Below are 27,143 nucleotides of genomic sequence, written 5' to 3' on the forward strand. Positions count from 1 at the left end.
TTTCCTTTCCATTATTATTATTATTCTCTGTTTGTCCACCCCCTTCCTCTGTGCCCCTCTTTCCCCCCCCTTCCCTACCTTGCAGTGTCTTTACATCTTGGAGACAGTAGCCTTTTGGTTACCTACAAGAATTTCATTGTCTATCTAATGGTAAAGATATAGATTATATATATTTTATATAGTCTAGATCTTTTTATGTAGAGAGATATAGATTGTGTGTGTGTGTGATTTGAATAGGCATTCACTGATATTCCTGTATGTAATCAAGAGGCCAAATACGTATATACTCTCCATACAAATATTTGCACTATATCTAAATCTGTATCACTGGTTCACAACCTTAAGTTCTGCATCAGGATGGTTACCTAGTTAATTTTGTTATTAATTTTTGCTCATTGATCCTTCCTAAGGGCTATGTTTGATCATTAAGCTGAAAGAAAAAACATTTTCTCCATCACACCACCACTCTGCTGCTGGATTCCTTTGGAAAGGAAAAACAAATGCTGGTACAACTGCCACCTGCTGCAATGACATCCATTCAGAAATTATTGGTAGCCAACACCCCTACAGCAATCAGAAAAAGGCTTCTCCATTCTTAACTTATTTGTTCTTGGAAGTGGCAGTGGGGGCACATGATGCTGCCTAGCACAACAGGCCCCTGGTCCTCAGTAAGACTGGTATGCTTTGAGGAGTATGTGACTTGCTTATGTCACACTACTTGTACCTATGAACACGGTTACTGTGATAATGTTTCTACATACTACTACTACTACTACTACTACATATAATAATTTTACAGATAAAGAGTCGATAAAAACTCAGGAGTTTACTACATTCTTTTTGGACACTTGGCTCCCAGGATAATGCACAGTTTCAATCTCTTCCTCTGTCTTAATTTTTGGGGCACTTTCAGAAGCTGAATGCTCTGCCTACTAACCTTTGCCATAGAGTGAGCTTTGTGATCCCTTGTATAGCTAGTACTGAAGGCTTGGGATAGTGTATTGTATTAAGTCATAGATTTTAAAGATAGAAATAATAGTAGATAATCTACTCCATGCTGCTGATAGTACAGAGCGGTTAGGACAATACTTAAATATGTAAAATAGTAATCTGTGTTTTCTTTCTGAAGTTGATAGGATTGAGTGTCTCCAATGGAAAGGACCAGCTTGTGGTGTTCCACACAAAAGACAACAAAGACCTCATTGTCTGCCTCTTCAACCAACAGCCGACTAACGAAAGCTGTATCGGAGAGCTGGTTGGAGTCCTAGCAAACCACTTCAAGAGGTCAGTTGTCCATTTAATTTTCAGAGTTCAGTTCATCAGATCCATGAATTCTTTAAAGATCCTTGATGCTGATGTCTCTATGTAACAGTGTTAATTTACTATGCCATGTTCAGGCGGAAGCAGCAATTATTTTTATATCTATAACAAGGCATCCAAACAGTGAGAGCTCCCAAGATAGTTCAGTAGCCAGTACTAAGTATTTTGGGCATCTGCCTGCCAAAAGATGTATGTTTGAGGTCTGTGCCAGAGATTAACGAACATACATTCTGAATGTGAATTACAGATTACCTGCTCTTCTCAGGGTCTGGTCCTTAATTTTTACCTGCATTGAATTAATCAGTTCTTCAGTTCTCAATTTTGTCCTATTAATAATCATTCTGCTCTTGATTTTTAAACTTTTGTCTCTACTTCCATGTAAAGTGTTGTCTCCATATGTAGAGTCCATCTACACCCTAATGCAAATCCTGTCCAAGAAGCAGAGTAAATACTTACATGATTAAGCTATATACTGAGTTCTATGTTGCTGTGGCAGTGTGTTACTAGTACCCAAACCAACTAGTTTTGATGCTAGTTTGGGTGCATCTGCAAGAACTTTGGTCAGGTCATGACTGCACTAGAGACATACCCATATACCTGAATCAGGAAACTGACTGTGTTAACAAAGCCTTAAAAGCCATAGCTAGCTCATCACTCAGCCTTCATACTAGAGGAATTCTTATTATACAAGGACATAATCTGCAGTAAGACCATCCGTTTAATAATTTAACCATTCTTGTTTATTTTGTTAGAAATCTGTCAGTCTAGTTCTGTGTGCAGTAGTGGATTTGTACTTAGATTGTGTGCTGGTCTGTGTGCTAAAGTTTTGTGGACCATGACATCTGACATAAGAAATCTTTTTTCATGTAGTGAGTAATTAAACATGTGGAACTCATTGCCACAGTATGCTGTAAAGGCCAAAAGTGAAACCAAGTTCTAAAATAGGTTAGATAAACTTACAGCAGATGGGTCCATCCAAGGCTGTTAAATACAGCATTTAGGTATGTAACATGTCTGTGATGATAGAGGAGGCTTGTTTCTTATACTCTTCCTTTAAAGCATCTGCTACTTGCTGTTGTTGAAGTGATGGACCTTTGGTCTGATCAGGTATGAAAGTTCTTATGTTAAGGCAAACCTACTGCTATAAATGTATTGACTTTTGAATTTGGCCTGTTCTTTCCATTCTGGTCTTCTGATGTTTTGAGGCTAACCTTATTTTTCATTTCTCTCGCTTCAGTTTGAGTTTTGCTTTGTAAGTTGGACTGGAGTGTGCCCTGGGACATGGTCGTGGTAGTGTGGCGGTATAGTGCCTCCATTTCGTGACAAAAGACATTTTTTCTTGTTGAGCTCAGGTCTTGTATTTTTAAACCTCCTGCCACCTGAACCTGTATGGCTGTACAAAGCTTGAGAGCAAGTAGTAGCCCTGCTTGAGAATACATTATATGAAAATGCCAATTTGTATATAAGGAACCTTTTAGTATGCAAAAAAACTGAGAGAAGGGAACATTTTCCTCACTGAGCGACGTTTTGACCCTTTGTCCTCTGAACCGGTCAGTGCTTCCTTTAGAAAAGATCTAATTTGTTTAGCACTAGCTTTCTCCTTAAAATTAGACTTTACGGAGATTTCTCTTCCTCTACCAGAAGCAGTGGCCACACGGAACACCTCGCCGGGGTTGTTTGACCCCAGTACTCTTTCCTGCCATGGCAGGGGGTTGGACTTGATGATCTGCTCAGGTCCCTTCTGACCCTAGAAACTATGAAACCATGGAACACACCCTCCCAAACTATTCTGTATTCCTGGCTGGCTGAAAGGAAGGAGGTCCAGGGGATTAACCCTCAAAGATAGCGCAGATTACTATTCCTTTGCTTCATGGCCTTCCCCCCCAGTACTCTTTGCTTTGTATTCGCACCCCAGCATCCATAGCTCATTTCCATGAATATCCAGAAGGCAGGGGGAGTAAAATATTACAGACTCTTCTAGACCTCCTGAAGAGAAGTTCAGGCAATCTATTTTGTCTTTGCTTCTCCTTTCTTTCAGCTACAAGTGCCCTGAAACTTCCGGCTGTGCTCCCTAACCTGTGTTCATCAGCCCCTTAAGTTTCTGACATTAGCTGGGTGGCTATGTAGCTTTGCTGAATACGGCTCTAGCATATCCCAAAGCATTTGTAGCTAGCAGAGTTGGCACATTGTGTTGCAATTTCCAGAAACAGTCCCAGTTCCACTTCTGCATAGTCTGACTAAGCACACTGAGTATAATAACCCAGAGTAGCCTTTATTTATTATCTGTCAGGTGATCAGGCTGATTGATGGAAGGGAGAGGTATAAGCTACGGAGATCCAGAGTCCTTCAGAATCCAGCATTTTATATACATGCATTATTCCTTGAATAATCCAATCACATATTAATACTCATTCAGTTGTGGAGATACATTTTCTGATTATGCATTTACTAGCCAATTAGCATATTAATTATGTACCAAGTGTGCATCTTTTCAATACCCAAACTGTTTACACATTCTACTTGTTGACACATCATTAATTTAATTTATTTATTACGTTCCTGTTCGGTACCAACTTAACCATAGCAGCTTGATTAGTTCTTGGTTATTTGGGGTTTGTTTTTTTTTGTTGTTTGCTTTTTAAGGCAGCTCTTCTTCATGGCTTGGTACATTGTACATTTTGATATATTAACCCTTTCTAACACTTTAAATAGGCCTGGCTTGGGGTGGTACAAGCACTAAGGCACACAGTTAACAACCCAGAGGTTGCAAGTTTGAGGCTACAGCAGAAGTGCTTACGGTGTGGCCTGTCAGAGTCCAGCAAATCTGCAAAGTCTGCTAAATAGCTTGTCGCAAGATCATGAAAAAAGAAAGGACTAGACCTAACCTACTAATTCAAACAATACACTACAGGAACTGGTGTGGGGTATCACGTAGGATGATAGGGCAATATTCTACTGTGTGACAGATACTATATTGACTCAAATACAGGACAGTGTTTTTCCTCCCAGTCAGCATAGGGGGAAAAAAGCCCCTTGTCTTATATTTGCATACAAGGAAACCACATTATATACAGTGTCATTAAACTACTGCCCAAAGCAGCATGTGCTCAGTAATGGAAACCAATTATGAAGTTGATTAAATGTGGCCAACACTGAGCATGACCATAAAACACGTGGCCCCTATTTGGCAAACATACTGATGGGAACTGGGTTTTTTATTTACACTTTTTATTAAAACGCGCACTTATCACCCTACACTTACAAAGCTTCACATATTGAGCATCCTTGTTTTACCAAAACTTCATATCACAAAAACAACTACATATACTAAACTTTTACAGAACAATTTTCCTTCATATACACCCCCATGAAAAACTATTACCTCAGTAATCATCTGAAACTCTCTGCCCCTCTCATCAGTCTTCTCTATTAGGGGTGTGCAAGATGGGCCGTATTCAATTTGAATTCAGCTTGAATCGGGGACACTAATTCAATTAGTTGATTCAGATCACTGTCCTGATTCAATTCAGCTGAATCCAAATCTGAAGATTCAATGCTGATTTGGAAAATGAGCAGTTCTGCCACAGACACAGCTTGAAATATTTTTTCTACATACCTTGCTTTCATAGGGTTTGGGACACCTGTGGAATAGTGCCCTGCCCCCCACAGCTACTGCATTTTAGGGATTCCTGGCACTCTACAGCTCTGTGCCCCTTCCCTTCACATTTGTAACACACTATGAGGAGTGACCACCATGTGTGGACAAGTGCCTTTCCTTGTCACTTTGCTACATTGCTTTGGTTGCTTGTGGTTCATTATAACTCCCTGGTGTGGCCTGAGCTGGATCACAGATGGGAGGTGCTGCACTCGACCTGGGCTCCACTTGTTTGCTCTCAACATAACTTGTGCCCTCCAAGACCCATCCATATACCATATTTATCTCATACCTTCTGTACACACATTACTCTTTGCAAATTCAATTCCATCCACCTTTCTATGTCTTCTACATCTAATAAATCCATATACATTCTTACTATAATTGCTCGTTCCCATGACTTTTCCCCTGCTATAAACTTTATCCCTCTTAATTCCTCCGTTCCACATTCCTCTGCATGTTTCTTCCAGAAATGTTCTTACTCTTCACCATTTCAGTAAGCAAGCTCCTAAGTCTTTCTGTTTTGGAAAGCAGTCAGACTGGTGAGATGTTCTGCCTGCACCTCCAGTATCTTAAACAGTACCTTTAATATGAACTCATATCTGTTCATCGTCGATCCCATCTGCATCCTGTCACTAGTTGATACCGATTTTATCCTCAAACTCTGATCCTCCCTGACATCTCTCAGTGCATCTTCAATGTCTTCCTGTTGTGCTGCTCCTGGTGGGCTGGCATTCTGTTGTGCTTCTGCAACTTTTTGCCTCTCGTCTAATGTACCTTCTCCTGCTGTTTGTGCTCTATTTTCTTTTCTCCTCCTCTCCTCTATTCCCTCTGGCCTTGTTCCTCTCCCTATCACCTCCTTTGCCACTGTATCTGACATTGTTGCTGTTTCTGCTGTTGCTCTCACCTGTGTCATCTTTCTTCTCTGCTTCTCCACCTTTGTCCACTCTTCATTTGTCTCTAGACTTAATTTTCCACTCTATCTCACTTTCCACCTCCTGGTTACTTGCCACCTTTGTTTTGAGCTTCACTCTTTACACCCCATCAATCCCTATCTCTGCCCTTAAGGCATTGATCAGGCTTTCAGCTGATTGCTTGACCTTAGCCCTGGAGGCCGAGAAACTGCTGATGGGAATCTACCACAATTTTTTTGCTTTTGTTTGTTTTGTGGACCAAATCAGTTCTGAATCCTATTGGGCAGAGCCCAGTGATCAAGTTCCAAGTTTGAACTGAGCAGAGCTCAGTTTTTCCAAGTCCTTGTGGCTTTAACACCAGACAAGCATCCTCCTTCCCAGACTCATCAGTCCGAGGCTTCAGATACTCCTCAAACCTGTGGCAGACATTCTACGTGCAAGCCCAGTGACCTTGGGGTTTGGATGCCCCCAATCTTACTTACTCTTAGCCAAAAGGCGAGGCAGAAAGCAAGAAAGCAGCCCCCCATTGCCACAAAATTGTGTAGTTGAGTTTTCTGCATCTGGGGAAACTTTCAGGGGTCAGCATGCCCAGAGTGCAAGGGACAGGCTTCACTGTGAGAAAACCACTTCTTAGCTTACAAGAGTCCTGGTGATGATGGTATTTCCTGTACCAGGCTAAGAAAACTCGTGGGCCAAGTACAGACAGTCAAAAAGTCCAAGATGAATCAATTCAGTCTTTGCAGGTCTATTTAAGATGCAGAGATTAAACTGAGAAACAACCAGACAGACATTTTCTTTTGATTCAGGAAATGCAGTTACATGCCTGCAGTGGCTCAGGCCAGTAGCTGGGGGATGCTAGAGCATGGGTGTCAGACACGTAGCCAGTAGGGCTGTGTGAAATTTTGCTGCCAGTTTTGTTTTGATGCTGTTTTGACCCATTTTGAGGTTGAAACAGCAAAATCAAAATGGAACAGATATAGTCAAAACAGCCTTGAAACAAAACAAGGCAAGTCAAAACGTTTCGCCCAGAGGATATAACGGGGAAGGACAAAACAGCCTATAACTTTGTCATTTCTGGTGTGATTTGGATGAAACATGCAGGAGTAGTAGCCCCTTCTGAGGGCATGAAGCCTACCAAGTTTCAAGGAGATTGGTGCAGGAGTTTGGGGGGAAACTGTACCCCAAATTCTTGAAAGCAAAACTCATGTTATGTGTATGTGTTAAGCCACAGTGGGGTCAAAACTGCAAGCGTGCTAGCCCCTGTAGAGGCCACAAAGCCTGCCAAGTTTCAAGGAGATGGGTGCAAGGGTTTGGGGGAGACTGCACCTCAAGCTGCGGAAAAGCAAAACTGATGACATGGGTGACACTGTGTAAGGTGCAGCAGGATAAAAGCGCAGGCCTGCTAGCCCCTGCTGAGACCACAAAGCCTGCCACCTTTCAAGGAGATAGGTGCAGGGGCTTCTGGATTCTGGGGCCCTGCACCTCTAGCTGCTGACTGGTGAAACTCGTGTCTTGGGTGCTTGTGCAACTGTGTCTGTCTTGGGGCACGGGCTGGGGAGGAAACTACTGCAGGCCTGGCTGCTAGGCCTTGCTGCGGCCACAAAGCCTGCCAGCTTTTAAGGAGATAAGTGCAGGGGGGTTCTGGGGCCCTGTGCCCCTAGCTGCTGGCAGGTAAAACTTGTGACATGGGTGCTTGTGTAACTGACTGTGTCTGTCTTGGGGCAGAAGCAGTTCCTGGCTCTGTATTGATTCTTTCGTGTCCTTAGTCTGTGGTTTTGTAGGTGTTAATCCTTGCTCATTAACTTGGTATCCCAGCTAGCTACTGTGTATTGAGGTGGTCCCTGAATGAATCATGATTGTGTAACACAGTAGCTAGCTAGGATAACGAATCTTCACCAACCTTAAATATCTGGCAAACATCAGCAAACAGGACCTCAAACAGTTTACCCAGAATCCCTCTGGCCCTCTCTCTCAGCCTGTCGCATATGATTAGTGTGGCCCTGCCCTCTGTGGGGTGGACATGCACCAGGTTCCCCTGTACCACATCTGCATATACATTTTGGAGAATTTATTTGGAGAACATCCGGTTCCAGTCATGAGTGGAGGACTAATTAGCACATGGATCCTTTGTTGGCTGGTATTTGGAGTACATGCACATAGTGAGTAGTGCTGAGCTGTGGGATCACCATGGCTTTAGCACTGTTGACTCCACTGTAGCCCAGCCCAATGAACTGTATGGTACATCGTGAGCCTTTGGTTTTGGACTAATGTCATGCATAGCTCAGTCAAATTTTAGAACTTTTGACTATTAGGCTGTGCACAATTGAATCTAGAACTGATTTGGCCCTTGAAATTTATATATATGATATTTGTCTGTGTGTGTATGGACAAGTTTTATATATAAAAGAACAAGTTTGTATGATATAGAAGTAGGTACAAAAGTTCTGCTTAAAAGTGTGTTTATGGAGTACCTGAGCTAAAACTTGCACCAATGACAAAAAAGGTAAAAATGTATCAAATCTGGATGAACAAAGTCTATGGGTACCTTTAATTTGCCTATTTGAAAACTGCTACAAGTATGTTTATGTCAAGGTCAGTGTTTTCAGATTTGCCTTTCACTTCCATGTGCTCAGGGTGAGAAGGATCTGACAGTAAGGAGGGGGCAAGGGGCTGTAGGGGAAATAAGTTGGGGGGGGCGGATGGGAAAGCAAGAGGAATACCTGACCTCCCAGACTTATTTTCCTTGCTATAGCAGTAGAAGGGGGACAAGTTCAAGGCAAACCTCCAATAATTAGATGCCAACCCTAGAAAATAATAACAAATTTATACATTTTCTATATATAGAATCTAATTATCAGGGGTCATCTTCTCTTCAGGGTCATCTTAGATTTGAGTAAACATGGTATGTTTCCAGTACGAATGCGTCTGTACATGTGAAATGCTCATGCACAGTTAAAGGAGTTGTGGCAGAACAGAATTCGGGTGTTTTCAGTTGCCAGTGAATTGCCATCTTGAATTTGGACTTTAGAGCAAGCCCTGCCAGCCACTGCTCAATAACAGAATTGAAAATTAAACTGTTGAGATTTGAATATCAATATCTCATTTGAAAGGAATGTTTGGGCATTCATGTAAATTCAAACTGTAAAGGCGAAATGAAGCTTCTGAATGGCAGAAGACCAGCCTCACATGCTCCCTCTGCCCAGCTGAATATTAAGATGTACTTAAATGTGTATTTTGTGCCCTAAAAATCACTGCGGTTTATGAGTAGAAATCTTGCAGTGTGAAGCTCTTGTACCTTCATTTCTGGAACCCTGCAATGAGCTCAGTTTTCTTAGGTTCTGGTTCTTGCACTGCTGTGTTTGAATGCAACCAGACTCTTTTCCCCAAACATACGTAAGTGCACTTACGGCCTTAGGCATCTTTATTTTTAAAAGGGACCCTAGTGTTGGGAACAGCTGTTCAGTTACTGACATTTTCCATCCACTGATGACCCTACAGCTCCTGTGTCCTTATAGAATTCATAAATAATTCCCCTTTGGCTTCCCTTAGTGCTAGGCATGCCGTAAAGCAGATGCTCAGTTACTCAAAGCTGTGGTTTTGCCATGTATCCAGTATAGTTGTGTGTAGTTTAGGTCTTCCCTTAAAAAGAGAAAAAAGGTAAGAATATTATTTATGTCAGATAATGATAGAATTTTCTTACTTATATGCATTTTTTTCACATTGGTTTAACAATGAAAAGTTTCAAAATCTAAAAATAGTCTTTTATTTTGGCCTTGTTATCCAGATAATTCCCTAAATATTTTAGAATGGTTGGCAAATATTTTCAAGCATTTTGGTTTTCCCTTGAACAAACAGTAGTATTAATCTTATTTAATCTTTCAGATGACACCTGTCGGCACTGCCAGTCAAACAGGAAAGCAGGGTTACCAGACACCCCTGCTTTGTGGTGCCAATAGAAATAACTGGTGAATAGTCATGATGTTCTGCAGAGAAGCAGTGCAAGTTTCTCTTCCTAAATATTTAGCTCAAGGCCAGGACTTCCCCCATCAAAGCAAAATCTACAAATCAAAATAAAAGGAAATATTATCTTAGTCTTCAGCTGGTTTTAGTTTTCTAAGAGTAAAAAATCCTGCCGGTGGAAGGGATTAGCTGACCCATGGCTTGAGTGTCTTTGAGAGTTCCTCATTAAGCTGGTATTAGCTGAAAGTCACTGCAGGCCTGACGGCAAGTGTCAGGTTTCTTTGTGGTGCCTGTCAGGAGGTGGTTGCCATGAAAAGAAAGTGGATCCAGCAATAAAATATCCAGTTTGATTGTTCAGTCCTTGCACAACCCTGTAATGTGACTTCAGAGTGGTATCTCACACCTGATATGCTCCACACCTGTGCAGTTGCAGATATATTTTCACTGGTTGTAAAAAGTAGTGATGGAAGGAGTCTTCAATTTAAGTTTTTCTTTTTATGGGCATGCACAGTTTTTCATGGCCACCTTAGTATAAATGCCAAAATCTTTTTAAAATGGTTTTTAAAAAGGATCAGCTTGCACAGCAGCTCCAGATTAAATACCATTTCTGGAACATAAGAAGCAAGGTTAATTTAATGATGGTTCCTTTGAATTAAGTTCATAGCTTTACAATTTATATTCTGGAGTTCATAATTACTATGTTCTTATAGCTTTTTTCCCCCAAGTCTTTGGACATAAAGGAACAATAGATATTTAATTTAACCTTGAATAATGTAGTCCTGTATAATTATGTGATATGATATTAATACAGTTTATGTATGTGTATTATAGGCAATGCTGGCAGTGACACCTATAGTTAAGACTGTCATGTCCTTTTTATTAGAAGACTGTTTTCAGTTTCTGATATCTTTGCCAAGGTCTTAACTCTTTGGTCTGAAATTTTCCATGGTGCTGTGTCAAGCTAAAGATTTTGGAAAGTGTCAGCAAAAATGCTTCAGCCATTTGACAGAGGGAGGGTTGGGAAAAAAACATGCCTTCTTTCATAAGCTGTGGCACTTTTTTTTTCCCCAAGAAAATAAGATGCTTACATGTTTTGGAACAAAGTCCCCAAATCTTGGGAAGATATGTTTCTAGATTTGTGCCTTTTTGCCATGGGCGACTGATGCCACCTTAGTCAGGGGGGGCACGTGCCCCCCCAGCAACCAATCAGTGACTGGGGGGGTCCCCCCATTGCCAATCTCACCAACTACTCTCTGCAGCCACTTCCAGGAGCATCACTCCCTGGCTGGCGCTTGCAGGGGGAGCATTGGCACTCCCCCCTGCCCATTGCCTAAGCGGGGAGTGCAGCCTGTCAGGGGGTATAACAGCACTCGTAGGGGAGGGGGGTGCATGTGCACCCCCTACACATTGCCACTGCTTTTTGCTGCCCCCATGGTAAGGTACTTAGTTGGTTGAGTTATAAGCAGGGATTCTGGTTTTGTCTGCTTTAAAAACATCCCCAATTTTCAGTTTAAAAAAAAGGTAACCCCAAATCCACATTTTTCCATGATTAAAATGAAACATCACTATTTGTTTGTTTGTTTGTTGTGTTTCATTCAAATCACAGCAAAATGCAGATTTGGGGTTACTTTTTTTTTTAACTGAAAATTTTGGGATTTTTTTAAGTTGGAGAAAACCAAGATCCCTGATTATAAGACTGAAAATTGTCTTGTTCAAAGCTGAAGACAAAATTCCAGCAGAGCTAGTTACCAGAACTGGGAAAGGAACTGTCTTACTTCTCCTCTCAGTAACTCCCAAATGCTATCCAGGCTGCATGGAGGAGGAAGCCACCTGACTTGGAAGCAGAGAGAACAAAAGCCATGTATGAGCTCTTGTTCTCCTACCACTTGCTTTCTCTAGCCCAAAGGTGTGTGCCACAGTTCTAGAGTTCACAGCTTCATGCAAGTCAGCATATTGAATTGGGGCTTGAAGTAGACTTGGGGATACCCAAGAAAGCTTAAGATAAATCTGCTAAAGATGCCAGCAAGTTAAAGCTTGTTAACTCCCTGCATTTAGCCATGCAGTGAGTAAATCCTCCTTAGAGTTTCTAAATCACCCAGATGAGAAGTTGAGAGCAGCTTTTTAAGTACTAAAGTACAGCAGTTGCTGACCTCTATGCAGAAGTATTGGAAAGGCTATTAGGACCTTGTCCAGGCTCAATCTATCTGTTCTCTTCAAACATTTTAGACTGTGTTATCATTGCATGGGAATAGCTTGTAAAAAGTCAGTGAAAATGTTTTTTTCTCCCTCCCTTACAGGTAGATTGTTTAATAAGAAACTACCAATTATTTTATGTTGGACAAAGCACAAGGGATGGTGGTTATTGGTTGTTTTGTGTTAGGAACGTGTGTCACAAACCACAGAAACAGTTTGTTCTCCAAAGAGCAGAACTGAAGCATTAGACAAGTTGTTATGGTGGTGGTTAAATGTGTGGTCCTTCTTACAAGTGTATGGGAAGGTATTCCCTGAGCCATGAAACTTCTGTTGAGAAATCTGTCCCCTGTGTTTTAAGTTCTGCTTTTTTGTGGTGTTTTTTAATAACTGATAGGTTGGTGGTGCTTGACCAACCTGGTTAAGCAGTCAGCAGAGATTTGGGATATTAAAAGTAGTCCATGTAGATTTGGCTCTTTGTTACTGGCTAGGAAGAAGCTGAGTCTGTTGATCAAAAGTCTTGCATCATTAACAGGCGTTTACAGAGCTAAGCAATTTGGATAACTAGAAATTGTGTCCAGTTAGAAGATTGTTGTATGTCCCCACTCCCCGAGCTAGGAAAGGTGTAACTTCATTTTTTTTGTACAGCATTATAGCAAGTTGTTTTCAAGGCTTTAAGCAAGATCCATATCTAAATATCCATACCCATTATGAACAATCAGTAGAAAGTTCCAGGTAAGCAAAAGCATTCGATTCTTGGCAAGCTAGAGTTGGTTGTGACCGCAGAAAAGATTGGATAAGTTCATTTTTTTCCATTCAGATTATTTACCGGTACTTTAAATTATTTGAAATATATGAGAAACAAATCTGTAGATTCCAACAGCTATTTAAAATGGTAATTTGGAATGAGAGTTTACTTGGTGCTGTAGACACAACTTTAATCTGGAAAATATTTCTTTTACCCATCTTACTTTGGCTGATTGAATTGCCATAGCATGGAGAAGTGCTAACTGAGATTAAGATTGCGTTATACTACATGCTTTACATCAGTTTTTTAGATGTCTTTTAACTAAAGTACCACCTGTCAACACTGAAAATATAAACCGGTTACTTGAAATGGTCATTTTAGAAATCTATATGGGGTGGGTTTTTTTTTAAAACTGAATCAGAATTATTTTGAGGACTTTGCCCTCAAAGGAAGCTTACACAATATCCTCAGAAGATGGGCCTGGGGAAAAAAATCATAGCTTGATTGGACACCAGAAAACAGAGACATTGGCTTTATGGTTCTTAAGTGATCTCTTACCTCTTCCCCTGCCAACATCTTCCCTCCCTGGGTGATAACAGCCCACTTAACCTTTCAGGTGGTCAAATTCACCACCATAATGAAGTTAAACAGTTGTTCTAACTTGTACTAAGCTTAGACTATGATTGTTTGTTTGTTTTCCAGACCTGCTGACAGGCATTTTGAAGCCGGAAAGCTTGTCTTTTGTCTCTCCCAGCTGTACAGTTTGGTCCAATAAAAGATATTACCTCGCCTCACGACTCTTGCTTCATATGTAAAGCTGGGATGATAGTTGGTGCTGGTCCTGCTTTGAGCCAGGGGGTTGGACTAGATGACCTCCTGAGGTCCCCTCCAGCCCTATTTTCTATGATTCTATGGACTATAAGATAGTTCTTGATCCAAAGTGCTTGCAATCAACACAGACAAGAAATAAGTTAGGAAGGAAGTTCTCACTTTAAGTGGGGGTGTTGAAGCACAGTGGTTACTTGGTAGAGCCAGGAGCTGGCCTAAGTCACTGAGGCCTAGTTCAGACCTTAACCACAATGCTGTCATGCCTCTTGCTGGTCAGTGCTTGAAGGGAGTCAGAAAAATATGTAGCCTTGATTCTGTTTTAAAAATGACCCCATGTACGCTTCACAAATGACCATTTCAAGCAGTGTACCTACACAGCTGATATAGGCAGATGATTTGGATAACAAGTTTGTTTAAAAAAAAAAACCCCAACAATACCACAACAAAACAAAAAAACCTGTTCTTGATACTGTGTTAGGCAACGTGCATTAAGGGTGGCCTCAAACAAAGTGGAACAGCAGTTTCCAAACTGGGTTGCGACCCCAAATGGGGTCGCAACATCAGTGGATGCGGTTGCAAGGGTTGGGGGCCATGGTTTGGGAGTGAGCAGCCACGCTGAGGAAATGGGACCATAAATAGGGTCATGCTGAGGAAAAGTTTGGGAAGCACTGAACTAGAATGTCTCAAAATGGCTGCTTATGCATTGTAGAAGTCATGAAAGAAAATGTATAGTGAAGTGTACTGCTTAACTGACTCCTCTTGAATGTTAATTTAGAATTATTATTAGAAGTAGAATTCTGATTTAACAGAATTATTTTTAAGTGTGTTGGTGGGGCATATCCTTAAACATAACAGCCCACATTAATTGCTGCTTCAGAGGAAAGACAACTCACAATCAAGAGATCGAATGTATTTGGTGCAAGAGGAATTGACAAATGTTCTTTCTATTTTTTGTTGTTCATAACAATGCAGGTGACATTTAAGTTATTGCAAACAAAGCTTCCTCCAAACACGTTTCAGCAAAAGATTTTAATGCCAGTCGATATCACCATCTGAATATCAGGGATTAAGGAGAAATCATTCAGTAGTTCATACCTCTTGGATTTTGTTTGTTAAAAAATACAAGTTCTGGGACATCTGCCTGATCAAAAAAGAGGCAACGTTTTTATAACTAGACACACGTTTTGAGCTCACCGTGCAAATGTTAGCATAAGGGTGTGGACGAGAAGCTTTTTTTTAAATGTTTCCAGGTGAAAGGACTTGGAAACATTTACAGAAGGAATTGTTTCAACCAGGAGATGAAGTGCACAGCCCTTGTGGTACCCTTCCCCACCCCCAGGTGGGATGTTTTAAATTCACTCCTTTGGAGCAGCAGAAGTTCCCCCCACCCCTGCTGCCACGATCCAGCTATCCAGCCTCAGTCCCATCTACCTCTCTACTCCCCCTCTCACTGGAGAGGAGAGGTAAAGGGCCCGGCCCTGAAGAGCCTGGCACTGGTGGTGGAGGCTCCCTATCTCCTCATTGCTAGATTCTGATTCTCCAGGCACGTTACCCTCTCTCTCTCCACTCCTCCCTGACCAGATTGGAAAGACATTGGTGCTGCCCCTCTCCTTCCTTCCCCAAGTCCAAGACCATTTGGGACCAGGGAGCGGGACCTGGCAGCTGCACAGTTCTATAGGCTGTCACTCAGCCTGTATTGTGCACCCTGCTTTCCCTTCCTCTTCTTCTCCTCAGTGAACAGGATGTGTGGGAAGAGTTAAGTATTGTGAAATTTTGGACTTCAGAGTTCCCATTTTGATATCAGTCTTTTAAACTTACATTTTTCCCTTTCTTTTTTTTTTATCAGTGTTACCTTCCAGAGCTGCTAGCCAGGCCCAGGTAACATGTAAACACAAGTTTCAAAAGCGTAGACTGCAGTAAAAGTCATGTCAACACGAGGGGATTATACTAGCTGAATTAATCTATTTAAAATTGCACCTCTAGCGTAAAGGATGTAACTTGTATGGGACAGACTTTGGTTAACCAGACTGATGGATTTACATATGTATGACATTCATGATGAGTAAAAGAGCAGGATTTTTTTTTTTTTTGAACCGCTAAAGGTGGTACTTAAGGAGAATATTGATTGATGTTCATGTCCTTTTGGGACAGAAAGAAACATTAGCCCACACTGCTATTTGAAAATGAATGTGTAGTGCTGTCTTAATGAGCAAACATCATTCCAAGGAAATAGCCATCTTTTTAAAGGCAGAAAATCTCATCACAAAAGGAGAGTGCTAGAGCTACTGGTATCAAATTAATCTGTCACTTAAGCTTTGTGTACACTAGGAAAATTACCCATTACTGACAATGGGTGTCAGCAGCACAGGCAGCCAGACTAGTGATGAATACTCTTTAAGTGCAAGTTCCTATCAGCAGTAGGGAGCATTTGTAGCACAAATGAGGCAAGCTGAGTTCAACGCTTCTTTAAAAAAAACCTTGGCTAAAATAAACTGCTACTAAATCAATCTATCCTTCATCTCCATTGGCCATGTGTATCCCTGGCTGACACTGCTGTTAGCAATGGCTAAATCTTGACAAAGGATTTTGTCAAAATCAAACATTGATCCGTTGTCAAAACTCATTTGATCTTGTATCTTGACCAGACTTTTCTCCCCCATAAGGTTTCCTGCTGATACCAGTGAAAACTTTTGTATAGACAAGGGGGCTAGCTGCTATTGCTTTTTTTTTTCTTTTTAAAACACCTGGTCTACAGCTGCTCTAAGCACCTGGGAAATTTTAGGGAAAGAATCTGCTATAGATTCAATTTTAGAAGCAGGTTAATCCTGCTTTATTAACAGGTTGTTTTTTTTAGGATTAGCAACATTATATGTTTTTTAAAGTTGTAATCAGTCTTTCTATTTACTTCTTAGTATTTTACCATACGAGCAATTAAATAAGATCATTCTGTTTCATTTTTGGTGATAATCAGTTTCACCTTCAGGTTATCAGTTGCCCTATATAATGCTTCTCTTTTAGTATTCACAGGGGTATGCTATTCCAAGCTCTCCTTAGCTTTTTGAGCAGGCAGGGGGCAGAGGGGGAGAATCATTCTTTTATGAATAAAATTATCTTCTATTTATATTAAGTTTTGTAAAATTTGTTTCCCTTTTTTAGAAAACAAAATAGTGAGCCAGAACTAGAATATACTCTAAGCTCCTTCAAACCAGTTAATCACCCTTGGAGAAGTTATTTAGTGCTGGAAGTAGATAATAAAAGTGAGATGACTTTTGATTTAAAGGGACAGTTAATTTCTTCAGGGGAAAAATATATGTAAAGTAGCAAAATTGGCCAAACTCTTCATTTAATACTATTTTACCATTTGGTTTGGTTTCAGTAGCTTGGGAAAAAATCTGGGATAGTTTGGTTGTATCCTCTTACTTCACCAAGAATGACAACGACATATTAACCCTTCTGCAGATTTGTTTGGTTTCTGCATTTGTGGTTCAGGGGCAAATCAAGTATATGGTTTGAAGACATTTTCACAAACTAACATGGACATTGAGTTAGGAGGAGTTGTAGAGCTCTGACAGGGAGTGAATTTGTAGCATGTGTTTTCCATCTTCCCTTTCAGTCTGTACCTTGAAAAGGGTTTTTGCAGGCATTGATATTACCTAGGTTCTGATTACACTGTGGTGTTCTAAAGAAATAGTTTTAGCAGTTTAGAACCATGCAGGCTTATGGAAGATCATAATCCAGGGTGGGCAAAATACGGTCCAGGGGCCAGATCTGGCCCACCAAATGACTGTATCTGGTCCATGGCTGTTCTGCTGAAGGAGAATTGTATTCAGCCTGCAGTTGCCTTGGCTTTTGGTGCCTCTCAGCCTTCCCCATGCTGGCTGGCTGCAGCAGCAGCCACTTCCCTCCCCAGTCCAGCCTGGTCCTATCCTGCCTCCCCAGCCTCCTGTAGGCTTCATGGGTTGGAGTGCCAGGCTTCTGCCTGGTGAGTCTGTCTATGCAGAGCTCTGACTCTGCATCTGCTCAAAGAGCTGACAGCCCAGTGCCCGGCAAGTTGAAGTTTAGGTAAGGTTCTTCCCACTGGTGGGGGAAATGGCGCAGTGGGGAGAGGGCCAGGAGATGTGGGTTATCCAGGCTTGGCCAGGCCAGGACCTGGTAGGGCATGGGTATTGCTAACATGGTACTGTGCTGTCTTCCCACATGCTGCTTTAGGCTGCAGCATGTGGGTGCAGCTGAAGCAGCTGGTGCGGTTCCTGTCCAACACCAAGCAGCTGGGTTGGGCAGGAGCTGTGTCAGGTGCACCCACACGGCAGAGAGGAATGCAGCACGGCACTGGCCCAGCCTGGCCTTGCCACGTTCCAGGGATTTGGGGTGGGGAAGGGAGTGCAGGGAGAAGGGGACCAGGAGCCACAGGTTATCCGAGCCCAGCTGGGCTGGTGCCATATTGTGTTCTCCCCTTCTCTCTGCAGCTTGTGGGCGCTCGCCAAAACTCCGTAAGTGGCCCTCCAGCCTAAATAATTGCCCACCCCGTCACAATGTAAAAGTTCCAAAACGTTAGTATTCAACACTAAAGTAGTACCAGTGTCTGTGCTGTTGGACAGGCCCAAGAACAGACATGTTGTTGTCCTAAGGAATTTAAATCCAAAAATAAAAGCAGCCTTAAAATACCCTCACACACTTAAGTAGAGTTAATGCAGTTTAGCAATGACATGTGGGCATGAACCTTTACATCCAGCTCCGTGACCAAGATGTTCTGCCTTTGGTGCCATTGAATTGCATATTCTGCACACAGCTCCCCTCTGAGAAGGTAGTGTTGCAGAGTTAGTGGAATGGAAATGTCATCTCAGAAAAATGTTGATTATGAGCCGCATTTCATACAGCTGGCTATTGTATTACTGTGACATTGTTTTTGAGTTTTTTAAATATAGCAATTAGTATCTATGCAGGGTTCTTCAACAGATAGGATAAGCAATTAAATAGCAATTTTCTAAAGGTGCTTATCTTGCTAGAAGTGGTTAAAAGCATACAAGGAGGAACGTATGTCTAAATGTCATACAAATCCCAGATCACATTTAGAAGTACAATGCAATACTACTACAGGATCAGGCCAACTTGGTATAGATAGATTGTCAGCTGTATGCATGGAGTTCCACAAGCAGCGGTTATAAAAACTGCTGATCTTGCTGTTGGTTTATTTTTCAACCAAAGCTCTGGCTACCTGCTGTTCCAATAGCCTTTCCTCTCTAGTAAACAGATGGTCCCAAGTTGGCTGCCCTTACCATGGTTTAGATTCACCAGCAAGTCAGTATTATCAAGCTGTCAAAGGACCCATCTGCCCTGAGCAGCTGTCCTGGCATTTGCCTGCATGTGTGGTGGGAACCTCAGCATTTCACAAATCTCAGGCATATAAAACTTTTTATTTTTGTTTTACTTAGGGGGTTGGAATTTGTGCCATCTGCCTCTTGTGTTTAATCAAAGGGATATTAACAGTCTTGCACATTAAATTGCCGCTAAAGTTATTGAAAAGAATTTACTTTCTTAGATGCACTGACCTAGTTTGGAGAGCTTATCTGAGATATTGTCTATCTTTCCTTGCAGTAATGTTTTTTTTAAAGTTGTAGATTGAGATGGGAGGGCAGGCACAGATAAGATACAAACTCAGAATCTGAGCCAGGAATTCTGGTGGATTAATCCCTGTTCTTTCACTGACTCACTGTAAGATATTATCCAAGGTCTCTATTCTCTCTGACTCAGTTTTTTCATCTTTAAAAATGGAATAATGATGCGCGCTAGTCTTGCTTGGCGGATGTGAAGATTTGTGCGCTATTTTTTCCTAAGCTATTGAAGATTAAAAGTACTTTATTAATTGTGTTGACTATTAATACAATAAGATGATACATTCTGTCCTTACTTTGCAACAAGTCATATATTGCGTATGTTGTCTATGTTGAACCTTACTGTTTCCAGTGCATACGTGCACCAAAAAATAATTGGCTTGCTGTTCCCCACACACATGGACTAGCAAACCCAAGCTTCCAACAATTCCCTGGATCTCTTAGCCCTTAATTTCCCATTTTAAGAAGAGGTCCCTACCAACCCTAATTTTCTATGATTTTATGAGAGGAGATGTTCTTTTTGTTTTATTCTCTCTCAAAACAAATTAGGTTCTAGGTGTTCAGATTAACTTTTTAAAGGAATTAAAGGTATAAAATAAAATCTTACAGGTCCCCAACCCAGTAGACTACCTGTTGAATATCTTTCACTATTTCAGGCTTTCCTTTAAAATCTCTGGGTAGTAGATATGCTCCATGTTACTACCACATTCTCTTATTTTTTACGGTATTATTCTCATGGGAAAACAGTGCATCACAAAATAGTAAGTTAAAAATATTAAAAACCTCTCCTTTAGGGTTTCCAGCTACTAGCAACTTTAAATAAAAGCCACTATTTATTTTGCAGATTTGTTTTCCCTTAGTTTAAACCGATACAGGTTCTGCTGTCTGATTTCACCTTTTGTGAATGCAAGACTGGATAATAAGACTCTCTCCCAAAGGAGTGATTTAGGGTACATAACTAAGACTATATTAATAGGCCTGCTTTTCAGAAAGTGCAGAACATTTACCTTATAGAAGCTAGATCCAGGAAAGTTATCTCAGCTTGAACGCTCAAAATTTCTAGTATTGAAAAAGTAAAGCCAAAAAATTCATTAAGCTAATTTTCAAAACTGTCCAGCATCCAGCAGTTTGTACTGAAGCCAGGATCACATCACTTATATAGGTGCCTGAATTTGGGAATGTAGTTTTAGACGGTATTTTTTTAAATATATCATATTTTAAAGGAAGACACATTGTATTTGACATGGAATACATGCTCAAGTTTTAAAATCTTGGTTAAAAAGCACATTTGTTACTGAAAAGTCTGTACAATTAATACAATTACCTGAACTTTATAAAACTCAGGTGTAGTTGTATCCTATATTTGGATGAACCCTATATACTCGTTTCCTTTTACAAGCAGTGAGCTTAAAAAAAGAGGGTATAAATTAGACGTGGCCAGACACTCAGAGGTTTCATGAACTGGATCAAGAGTAGCCTGTTTCCCCTGTCTGGCTTGCCTGAACCAAGGATTCACAGCCTCGTAAGAGGAACTGGCAAGCCCCATATATTGAAGGTACACATGGTGAGGTCTTAGACACAGGAATTTTTTCCTCCCTCTCTTGGTTTGGCAGCTATTTCCTGCTTTACTTTTACAGTTCCTGTCGACATTCTATGCCACATCTAACTTCTCTCTGAGCGTGAAGCATTATATTTTCATAAATGACCAGTGATTTTTCTAGGGCCAACTTGAAACACCTTAGGCTTTTCAGTGAGGGGGTTCTATGCACTTTCTGAAAATCATTCCCATTTAAAACATCTCAAATTGGGCAACCACAGTCATTATGCACTTGGGAAATTTAAGGGCAAAGGATACAATTACACCCTTGAGGTACTGCTAAGAGGAAATGCTGCCGCTGCTTCTCCTAAAAAATTCACAGTGCAATGTGTTTATGTGGAGATGGGTACACAGGGAACTGGGGATTGATCTCACTACAAGCAACATTACATCTGTTGCAAAAAAATGATTCGCAATCCTCCCCCATTCATTCCCTTATTTTTTCACAAATATGAAGTTGAACATTTCTTACAGGAGAAGTTGTTTCATTCCTGCAAGAGGGGATTTCCAGAGGCAATTAATTAAACTAATGACCAGCTTTGTGCTCTGAAGTCACTTTGTATGAACATCCTTTTTGTAAGTACAGTACTTGCAAACTGAAATCTGGGTGCTACTCTCTGAATTCTACTAACATGCTTCTTCGCACAACATCTGACTCAGGGGATGATGGGCTCTCATCATGTCTCCTCAGCAATGCATCTTTCCTTTGGAGTGCCATATCCTACAACAATCACTGTAACATTATTTTGCATTTACTGACAAAAGGGTTTGCACAAGTGTGATCCTACTGTGGTTTGTTTTAATGCATTGTCTTTATATCAGTCCTTCAGTTGTACAAGTCAGCCATTAATTCCAGAAAGAACTGCTGCAGGCCTCAGTTCTTGCTGCTCAAAGTATTAGAGAGCAGTTGTGTTTGTAGAGAGATACTCAGATTTCCTTTCTCTGTCAGCTGCTTTTTTAAGCAGGTCTGTTAAGAATTTACCTTGCACCTTCCTTAATTTGGAAACCCCCTTTTATTGAGGGAATATGATTTGCACATCTGCCTCAAGCACAGCAGTCATCTCTGAGCAATAAACTACTGTATAGGAAGTCTCACTGATGACTAACTGGGAAGATTAAAACAAACCAAAGAGAGAAAAGCAACACTCTGCTATTGTTCTGGAAATCCCCCTTTCACCACTGCTAAACAGCAGTTTAACTAAAACCTTTAACATATAATCACAGTACTGAAGACTGGTCCGTTGAAATTGCTACTGCATTTAGTGCATGTTCAGTAAACTCCCACATTTGGTATAGTGGATCTAAGGACAAACCTTGTTCTGGCAAGGCTCCTGTACTTTTATTTCAGTTAGGAACTAGAAATTCCTGTTTTTCAGGCTCCCCACTGCCTGCCAAAAATGTGACAGTCCTAGGACAAGCTGTGCCAGGGGAGAGTGGTATGCGATTTGAGATGATATAGGGGATTTCTTCTTTGGTTGATGTCTGGTATTAAGCCTCTTCCCCCACCCACCAGTAAAATTGTAGTTCTGACTCTTGGTTTGCTGTCTTGGGAGTTGCTAAGGTTCCAAGACTTGGCACTTGCATAAAGCTCCTTAAAAACATCAATACTCTTATGGGATAGATGAGTATGTCCTAATTTTAAAATACTAAAGCATTAAACAAGCATAGACATTAGCCCAGGGACAGAGTGAAATTCTAGCCCCACTGAAATCTACAGCAAAACGCCCATAGATTCATTGGGGTTAGAACTCCTCCATTGAGCCTTACCATCAAGATCAGAATTCCTGGCTCCCCATTTTGTAATCTGATTGCTAACTCATGCCTCTGTATCAATGAACTTCAGAGGGTAGCAGTAACACAAAAGTAATCTCCTTCTGTTTCTTTTTCAATAAAGCGGGGGCAATTCAAACTGTGCAATCGCTTAGAGGCTTTTCAAAACTTCACTACCACCATCTTGCCAATCCAGCCCTAAATAAGCACTGTTGAATTCATACTAATGGAGCAACTCCTGGATGGAGATGCAAGAGTTTAGAAACCAACACGTGAAATGCTGCAACACCTGCACAACCCAGATTTATAAAGTCAGCAGATCAAACATGCAAAAGTCAGTATGTGGTGTAAGATGACAAAGGACAACTGGTGCTTGTCTTTAGAGGAATAAATGAGTACAAACCAGAAATGCAGCATGCTCAGTTCTGTTCAGGAAGGGTGTACCTGAACAACCCTGCCTAGTTAATGCTTCACTCAGTGGCTCAGGCACTTATCTTGCCACCCAGCCAAAGATGAACCTCATTGCAGTTTATTCTGACATGGCTTCTCAGTACTCTTCAGGCAGTTACAACAGCCTTCCTTTTCATGGCAGCTCCAGTTGAGATGGATGCAATTCCTGTGTAGTTTGCATAGAGCACTGGACAGTAGACATTGTCTGAACAGGAACAAAACACTTCCTTAAGATGTCCTCAGATACTTTTGATAAGTAGCTTGCATAACACACATTACACTGTGTGGTCATTCTTTCCAGAAAAAAAAGTACAAACAGTGTGACAGGCTTTGCTTCTCTAGCCTTGCAGCCGCTTCTGCAGTATGAACTATTCTAGCCTGGCAGCCTCTTCTGCAATTTGAACTACTGGTAGTAGTGAAATGAGGAGGGTGCTCTTTTATTTTAACCTGTTACATTTCAGGACTTCGCTAAGTAACTCCCTCCTTGTTAGAAAACCCCTAGTTGTATGACATAAAACTGAATTTTGAAAAATAGTTTGTCCAACTAAGCCAGTTGTAAAGTTGATAAGTATTTCCGTCTTTGAAAATCATCAGATATTAACACTCACTACATCCATGCTTGGTAGGTAAATTTTAATCCTGTTTTTATTAACAGAAATATTTAGATATATGGGATGTGATCTGGACAGTTCTCAGCATGTATTTTGGGAACCAGACACGCAAAATACCTCAGCAAAGGGGAATTTCAAGGATTAGAACTCGCTTGGAAATCTGGCCCTTTTTTAGGTCTCTAAATGGGAAGAGGGAACTCTTCTTTTTTTTTTCTCTCTCTTTTTTTTTTAATCTTATCCACTGCTAGTTTGCTTTTAAAGAGGACCTGAATATTTTAAACCTGAGGTTTGTATTCAAGAAAGTGTGCTGCAAAGCCAGTCAAGAACTCAAAGTGGTCCACTCTTTCTGCTTGTAGAACCACAGTCCTACTCCTATAATGAACATTTGGAAATATGAACAGCTGCCTAACTACATGAAGCTATCTTTGTCCATGTAGAAGTGCTCTCTCTGCTTCCCAATGGAAGCCCTATCTGCCCTGCATTCCCAAAGAAAGGAGCAGAGCAGGGGACTTCCTTAGAAAAACAGTGCAGGCCCTTGAAGTTAACCAGTTCACAAATAGTCAGTGCCTCAAAGATGTGGATGCTTGATCCATGATACAGTGTACTCTAGCACTTCAAACCATGTGGAATCTGCCTGCTACTGTCTGTAGTGTGTGCTCGTGGTTCTTGGTTTTGTTGCATTAAAACGTGAAATGGTGAAACTGGTTTTGATGGGCCAGGGCTGTTTATAATGAAAGCATAAGGCATCTTCTGTGGGTACATGGACTCACAGTAAACAGGGACACTGCAGGACTCCAAAGTGAAGATCACTGCTGAATAGGTTCAGTGTTCATTATTGTGCAGCTGCGTTAAATTAACTGTGGTTGGTTTTCCTCTGTCCTGGCAAGTAGGGAAATGTTTTGGTAGATGGGGACTTTCTTTGAAATTGTGTGTGTGCTTATTTTGTGTAAAGCAGATAGCGAATCTTATCTAAAGGTGAGAGAGGTTTATACCGCACGTCAAGTGCTCATTTGCTGGTTATCTTTCTTGTTTGTGGTCTGCCGGCCTGTCTGTTCTGCAGTTTGGTCCTCTAGCCACGAGGTGAAGCTGTTCTTCGTCACTTAAATAGTTCCCCTTCCCTAAGGTTGCCCCTCCTGTTCTCTCCATTGATCTCCCTGCTGGCCCTGTTGTTTTGTAGCACAGCAGCGGCCACAGAGCAGCTGGGAGATTGGTGCCAAGAGGAAGGAAGTGGCTAGTGTCAGCCGTCACCTTTTCTCCCCCATCCCTTCTGCATCAGGAGTCCAGCTCCTGATTTGCATCTAGCAGCAAGGATGCTTATCAAAGCCTCTGGAGAAGGGTGAACTTTACAGACAGTCTTCCTCCTCACTCCCTTTTCTCTTTCTCTCTCTCTCAAATCCCAGGGTGGGGGTTCTCCCAGGAGAGGCCACAAAACAGTTGCAGCCCCAGTGAAGGGACATAAGGCATCTGCAAAAAATGACATGGTATATGGGAGCAATGTCATTGCGAGGCTTGATTTCCTACCCTCCTCACCCCCCAACTTCAAGGGGACCTAAGGAGATGGGAATATGAAAGCTTGGGATGGAGGAGAGATGTGGAAGAGGGCTTTATGTCAGACCAGTTCGGTTCAAATGCTCCCCTGGCCTTTCAGGGACCTGGTCTCTCTTGTAATAATTGTGCTAAAGTGAAACCTTTGTTTTCCCATATCGACCTTCAGCGGTTACTGTCCAAAAATAGCTGTTCTCTTGCACATTTGGTGCCAGAGTAGGTATTCCATGAGGGCCTCTAACATCTGAATGCTACTGTTTTATGTGCCGGCTAAACGCCTGTTAGCGAGCTAATGTCATCTGAGATCATGGTGTCAGGGGGCTCTGCGCTGAATGGCAGTGGTTTATAGTGTCCCTTCAGATATGCTGCCTACCTTGATTTATAATACTCACTTTTCTTTCCCCTCCCCAACACTGGCATCCCTTACAGATAAGGACTTTGGTGGCTGACAGCAAGTAAAACAAAAAAGAGCTGTCAATGATCATATTTACTCGTGACCTACTTAAAATCCTCTTTCATCCTCTTTTAATGTGTGCACTAAACTACTGCTTGGCGGTCTCTTGGGGATTGTTAGCAGAATGATAATGAACACAAAATATGGACCCTCGTTTGTTTAACAATAGTTTATGAACAGAAGCATTTTATTTTTTATTACATCATGTAAGCTTTTTTAGTTGCATCTCATTCGGTTCTGTCTCACTGCTCAGAAGCCTTTGTAGTCTGATTGCAAACAGTGCTGATACTTCAGGAGATGCCATTAAAATATGGGATGTCTTAATCTTTTCAGCTGAAGAAAATTAAGCTTCCAGTATCTATTGTATTGGGAGAGAATATCGTAGCGGTAGTGGCTAACACCGAACCCAAGGTATTTCTGGGCAGTGTCACTTTTATGAAAAGATTGCAGGCAGAGGTGGTTGTGAAACAATATTTTAAAGGTTTTGCAGTACCCTTGAAACAGTATTGTATAAAAGGATATGGTCAAGGAGAGTAGGCCAAAAAAATCCAGCCTTCCTGTTGCAGTAAAAGCCTGTGAGATCAGGGTTGCTTGTATCAATTTCTTCTCTTTACCCCCACAAGCATGTTTCTCGCCGTACAAATTCTGTCCAACAAAAGCTGGACTCTCCTAGTCAGTTAACTGTCCATAAACAAAACTGAAGTGGCTGAGCACAACGAAGGAAATAATCCTGTATTTGATTCTAGGAGGGGAGAAGAGTGGGGAGAGGGAGAGTTGCCTGTGTGGGGCGCGGGGGTGCATATGTGCTCTAGCTAAACCATACATTCATTTGGATAATCATGACAAATGCTTAAACATCTTATTTTGAGTAAATTGGCCGCCTCTTCAAAATAAGTGGCTCAACAGGGTGTTGTCAACATCTCCATGGAATTTTTCAAGGTAGCACAGCTACTTGGCCTGCTCCAAATATGCCATTATTTTCCAGAAATGATACAGAGAGATTTTGTTTTCAGTGACTGTAAAATGTTTCACCTTTCATTAATTGAGTTCTGCTGAGAATAAATGCTTTCCCAAAGCACTGATCAAAACAGCGTATCTAAACAGATGTTTAAAAAAAATGAAATGTAGAAAAAAAATCACCACTGCATAGCTTCTGGGGTGTTTCTGTTGAATCTAAAATGACTTTGCAAAAATGTCAATGATTTTTAGCATAATTTTTCCCTACATGGATTGCATGTTTTTAAATAAAATAACCAACAACCCTGCTGAGCGGGGAAACATATTAGTTATGCAAAATTACCAGCAGGATCCTGTAGCTAGAGCCTGTCAAAGAACAGTCTCATTAGTGGGAGAGTTTCCACCTGCTCTTAGATGGAGGAAGAGCAGTGGTTATCAGTAAGTTTGCTGCCAGATGTTCATGCTGGTGACTGGGGGGGATTAAATGGACAGTGGAAGTCTGCTGGTGTTACTTCAGGAGGCACAAATGCAG

The 27,143-nt window shown here is 41.3% G+C and overlaps 1 protein-coding gene across 1 annotated transcript in view; it reads left to right on the forward strand.

Annotated features, from left to right (window-relative positions):
• MYO1D (myosin ID) overlaps positions 1 to 27,143 on the forward strand; it is a 298,270-nt gene that overhangs the window by 201,285 nt on the left and 69,842 nt on the right. The window contains exon 21 of the mRNA XM_019523544.1: positions 1,130 to 1,284. Within this exon, the coding sequence (XP_019379089.1) occupies positions 1,130 to 1,284 (155 nt within the window). The remainder of the gene's footprint in view (positions 1 to 1,129; positions 1,285 to 27,143) is intronic.

Source organism: Gavialis gangeticus, unplaced genomic scaffold, assembly GCF_001723915.1.
Source record: "Gavialis gangeticus isolate Ggan-Ray unplaced genomic scaffold, GavGan_comp1, whole genome shotgun sequence".
NCBI lineage: Eukaryota > Metazoa > Chordata > Crocodylia > Gavialidae > Gavialis > Gavialis gangeticus.